The 6,000-nt window shown below is 32.6% G+C and overlaps 1 protein-coding gene across 2 annotated transcripts in view; it reads left to right on the top strand.

Annotated features, from left to right (window-relative positions):
• The window catches only part of LOC100161407 (ribosomal protein S30-like), a 2,864-nt gene extending 2,001 nt beyond the window's left edge, over window positions 1–863 (top strand). The window contains exons 3-4 of one of the 2 annotated variants that reach the window (XM_008186222.3): window positions 424–559; window positions 625–863. In XM_008186222.3, coding sequence (XP_008184444.1) covers window positions 424–559; window positions 625–809 — 321 coding nt within the window. In that variant the 3' untranslated portion in view covers window positions 810–863. 2 annotated transcript variants of the gene reach the window in all.
• Window positions 864–6,000: the final 5,137 nt, after the last annotated feature.

The raw sequence follows: 6,000 nt of genomic DNA, 5'->3' as shown, positions 1-6,000 counted from the left end.
TACTTTATTATGTACTCATTACTGATCGATTACGCAAAATTGTAATATATTATGTAAATATACAATATAAGTAACTTTATTTGACACTAGGAGCGCTTTTACCCCTGGTTGTACCTTTCGGCGGCCTATTAGGATGGGGGAGTGGCGGTGTCGAAACATTTGAGGACCGTTCCTCTACTACCCCCCAACCATGTCGATACCAGTCCATACTATCTTAGTCCGTGTTAGATACCTAAATAATGTAAGTTATTATGAACTAAATCTTGCATAAATAAGGACACTATAGTAAATATTATGAGTAGGTCTTCAACTTGTATTGATCACATTTTTCATTTTATTACAAAAGGTTATAATATAAGATATGTGTTAGAAATTAAATTTTAATACAGAACTAATAACTTTAATATTTTTTCAAACAATTAGAGCAAATTGGCTGCTTTGGAAGATGTTGAAGAAAATTTAATTTCATTGTATGATCAAGGTCACCCACTTAATGACGATCAAATTGTTGGAGAATTAATTAATTTCAATATTGATTTCATTGTTCCATTGCTTGGAGGTAAATAGTTTTATTTTTATTTTACTTAAAAAAGATGAAGTTTTAAATTTAATTAATTAATTTAGGCAAAGTTCACGGATCCTTGGCTCGTGCTGGTAAAGTTAAGGGACAAACTCCAAAAGTTGAGAAAGTTGAGAAGAAGAAGAAGAAGAAAACTGGTCGATCAAAAAGACGCATTCAGTACAACAGACGTTTTGTAAATGTTGTTCAGACTTTCGGACGCAGGAGAGGGCCAAATGCCAACTCTTAAATTGTATAACTTTATATATTTAAAATAAATAATGTGGTGACATTTTGAGATTTATTTATTTTTCAATGAATATAATTTTTGTATAAATATTTAGAAAAGATAGTTCAAAAGTAGTTATATCAATATTCAATAGAATGAAGAAATGTGTTACTTTTCTTTTTCTTTGAATAGTGAATATTGAAAACTTACAAATTACTCTATATATATCACTCTTTGTTTTTTAGATTCTGGGTGGAACGGTGAATGTATTAATTTTACAATGATTTTGTGTCTGGCATCACGGTTTGGGGCAGTAAAACTGCTTTGATTTTCATCAACAGCTAGTATCTTGTTCGATAGGGAAGTGAATCTAGTTGGTGCATTCGGGAGGTCAAATTTTTAAATTCCTAATAGTTTTCAAAAACGACATAAAAGTTAAGGAGAAACAAATTTTTACTCAAAATCGGTTGTCCACAAAATCAATTCTGGTTTTTGGCGTTACTCTAAAACAAATGAACGAATATACTGAAATTTTCACTGGTTGTTTATATTTGCATTTTCTATACACAATTCAATTTTCAAAATATTTTCATTTGTTTTGAACTGTTAAGGAACATATTTTTCAGTTTTCAATTGTATTAGTCTTTTTTTCAATAAATGTCAATAAAACTAAAAAATACTTGAAAATTTAATGCAAGGCTCCTACTATATTCTATTGTTACAATGACATTTAAAAAATATAAAAAATCCTTAGTCACAGTTTTTTTTTATAACCATTTAAAGTTCAAATCTTGAAATATCACAAAAATTTTGAGTTTAGAATTCGTAAAAAATTTTCTTTTTAAACTTGAATTTTAAAATGTAATACAAGGTTATTCATAAGTTTGTCGTCTACCTGTATCAAAAAAATGTCTACAAACCAATCAAATTCAATTTTTATGAGCGTTAGAAGTTCATATTTTTACTTTTTACTCGATTTCTCATGTAGCGGTTTTGTTATTTTATTGTTATTTAAAAATTAATAACTAGGTACATGAAAATTTTACCGAATGTTTATATTTTTATTTTCTATATATCATAAAATTTTGAAAATATTTCGACTCTTTTTGAGTTGTTTATGGGTATTGTTAGTTTTCAATTTTTGTAGTTTTTTTTTTCTATAAATATCAGTACAATTTTATTTGTTGGGTAAAAAAGCGTAGAAATGTAATGCAAGGCTCCTGATATTGTTACAATAATTTGTATATAATTTTTTTTCTTTTAAGCATTTAAAGTTCGAATTTTGACAAAATGTATTAAATTTAATAATTATTTTGTAATTAAACATTTTTAAACTATCAACTTTTATAGCTAAGGATTGAAAATTGAAAACAAGGTTCCACGTAAATAAGTTATATATAAATTACTTGATAGTTTATTCACAATAATATCAACTATACTATTAGTAATATCATAGGCTGATTGACCGTTTTTGCTCAGAATCGTTTTTCTTATACAATGATAATAAATTATTGAATTCAAATGTATTCCATCCATTACAGTGACTCACTTGTAAACTTCTGGACAGCAGAGTGACACACACTTGCCCACCTTTTTTTTTGTTGATGAATATACTGTGGCTTTTAAATGTTTACATCTTCACTTTAATTGTGCAATATGAATGCCAGATGGATTATCATGAATTACCAAAACCTAATAAGGACTGACATTTTTAAAGTTATTTCATTTATTTTTGTGGTGCGCAGAAATATATATTAGTAACTATATAATTGGTTAGTGACCTCCAAGAAACAACAGGAACTGCAAATTGAGAATTTCTGTTATACAATACTTAAAAGTATGTGTGTTTTAATAATATAATGTACAATATGAAACATTAGTACTCCATCCCAAATTATATGGATGGGATGGTGGTGCAATTAACCCCGGGCCTCGTTATTTTTTACAAGCTATAAGTTATAACATTGCACAAATCATAAAAAAAAAAATCGATGATTATTACTGACCACATTTGTCACAATTTAATATATATAATTTACTGAGGTATACATTTTAACTACATAGTTCATACCTATATATAAATAGTACCTACTCGATATACAGACATACAGTCAATTAAGTCAAATAAACTTCTTTTAATAATTTATTCATAATAATACTCAGTTAGTAGGTACCTACTATAAATGTAATGAGTACATTACCAACCCACATTAAGATGGTGATAAGTTTAGAATTCAAACCTACAATATAATTCATTCAGATCAGCCGTGGATATATAGCATCTCCCTTGGGATGTTGCTTCCTGAAAAAACAAATACTCTACACAACAATATGTATTTTTCAGTAACCCGGGGACATTTCGAAACAAAATTGGTACCTTTTGAGTATTAAGCACAATCATTTTGAGGAGTAAATAATTTCTTACCATCAGGATGGTGTATACAGAATATACGAGACCCCCATAAAAAGTCCTAGATCTGCCACTGGTTAAGGTAATTATTTATTTGACACAATTTATGAAGAAAAGTATATCGTACAAAGTATTAAAAACATACTATTAGTTTGAAAATATAGATGCCTATGACAATATTAAATGTTGATCATCCTGTTTCTAGAGAAAAGGTTTTTTTTATGCCAGATGCCTGTCACATACTAAAGTTAGCCAGAAATGCGAGAGTATTAATATCAACTGAAGGAGCTATATTAATTGGAATTATTTAAAAAAAGTTATATGAAGTTCAAACAAACCTTACATTAAAGTTAGCCGATAAACTAAACCAGAATCATATTATGTGGCATCAGATTAAAATTAAGGTTAAGTTGGCGGCACAAATCTTAAGTAGATAGTTCTACAGCAGACCTATTACTTTTTTCATGAGTTTACGGTCATTTGTTTTAGAATTAGGTAGGTACACCTAAAACCAAAATTGATTTTGCCTAAAAATTCCCTTTTTTCCTTAATTTTTCTTATGTTTTTCATGGCGCTTTTGAAAACTACTGGAAATTTTTTACTTTTGACCCCCCCAAGTACCAACTAGATTCGAAACGATTGAAACATATAAATGCCTGGAAAAAAAATATTTATAAAATTATAACTATCAGTATAATATATTATGGTTATTTTTGTAATACCTACCTATTATATTTTTCAATCATTCTGTTTTGTGTAGGAAATAAGCTATATCCATCAGGTAACCCTAAACGCTTCATAACGTTTAAACGCTTAAGTTGAATAACGTTTAAACGCATAAATTTAATAACGTTTAAATTATTCATAACGTTAAACAGTCATTCGATCATAAAGTTTAATATCCATATAACGATAAACGGTATTATTATTTTTAATTTAAGCCCTGCAGTTTTACTGTCCTAAAAGGTGATGACAGACATAAAAATAAAAATGAAAGGTGGGCAAGTGGATGTCGCTTTGCTGTACAGTAGGTTAAAAGGGAGCACTGTATAATGAATGATGTTAAATTTGAATTCAATGATATAATATCATTGTATAAGAAAAACGATTCTGAGCGAAGACGGCCAGCACTCAGCATAACTAACCTGTAAAAACACAAATAGGTACCGACGTAAAGTGATTTCCAAGTACAGTAGGTAGGTAGTAGGCACCTGTTACAAGATTTGTTCAGATTAAGATATTATACAACTCGAGTCAATAATTTTATTATATACCTATAATAATAATATTATCTACGCGCACCGCGAGTTTTATAACTGAACGATACAATCTATGGATATTCTAATATGATATAGAGGTAGGTACCTGCGGTGCGTTATAATATATTATTATTGTCGGATAATATACATTGTACCCACTGCATATGCAGATACGATATATACGTATATACGATGATTACGATGATGTTGTACGATTTTTAACCGGTTAAGACCGTACTTTGTCGTCGGCGCAGGGTTTCGTGTCTGTATAATTTATTCATTTACACGACGATGACGACAGTCGTTTTTGTGCAGAAGTGCTGCGCCCTCCGTGGGCGTATAGTATCGTATCTTTTATTATATAGACTAGTCGTTAAATCTGTAAAAATTGATTTATACTCTCGACAATACGAAAAAAACCAACAATAGTTTTTTTTGTTCACAACATTTTTTTTATTTATCAAACAAAAACAATATTTAATATATTGAATATAATTTCAAAAACGGAAACAATTTTTGAAACAGTTACCGTTATTATACAATTTTGTATGTTCAAAAAAAAGGTAGAACAAAAAAGAAAAAGCCGAAATTTATAAAGTGAATATTATTTCAAAAACGGAAACAATTTTGGAAACAGTTGCCGTTATTATACAATTTTGAATGTTCAAAAAAAAGGTAGAACAAAAAGAAAAAGCCGAAATTTATAAAGTGAATATTATTTGAGATAATTAAAGGAAATTTAATGGAAAAAAAAAATACGACGGACAGGAGACACAATAAACTAGGATGGGAGGATACGAGATGGCGATTTGGTGCAGATATGCAATGTTGTGGCCACTGGTCACCTCTGCACGTTCCCACTACCGGTCCCCCAGGTTGACGAGTGTCACGGGCGCGTTTGCTCGGACGCGTGACGACCTTGCCCAGCTGGCTAGGCCAGACCGAGACGGCCACGGGAGCGACAACGGTTGACGGCGACGACTCTGCAATGGACGGCGGAGACCAATAGACACGCGGAGAGAGCGAACAGAGGTTTTGTGCTGTGGAACAGTCTGCGACGCGGCCGATGTGGGATTACCGCGGGGTGAAAAGGCGAGAGTCGTCGGATCCTTGACTCCCGGTAATTTTCGCCCTGGCGTCGTCCCTTCAGCCGCGTCTTCGTCCAATGAGTAATGACCACCGCCGGACCGTGAAACAGTTAACTAACTTAACCTAACTTAACCTAACTATCCTAAGTTCCCTCGGTTCCGGCGCCGCTCACGTCCGTGTTCCTAACACATATTATAATCTCTGTATCACTCACCCCGTGCCAAAGTATTCGCCTTTGCCGTCGAAACGAGTCGCCATCGCCGTCGTCATCGTTATTTGGTACCGTCGGGGCGGGATCGTTGCCCGCGTCGGTATCTATGCTATAGCCGCCGCGTCGTCGTCGTTGTCGTCCGTCGCTCCACGTGACCGTAACTGCAGCCGGGCGTTCGCCGAGCCGCCAGAGGGTCTCGCGTGTCAACTACGGCCGAGCGCGCTACGTCCGCAAACTCGTCGC

The sequence above is a fragment of the Acyrthosiphon pisum genome, chromosome A2 (assembly GCF_005508785.2).
Source record: "Acyrthosiphon pisum isolate AL4f chromosome A2, pea_aphid_22Mar2018_4r6ur, whole genome shotgun sequence".
Classification (NCBI taxonomy): Eukaryota; Metazoa; Arthropoda; class Insecta; order Hemiptera; family Aphididae; genus Acyrthosiphon; species Acyrthosiphon pisum.
The sequence above is the reverse complement of the archived record's forward strand: the minus strand, read 5'-3'. Positions and strand labels throughout refer to the sequence as shown.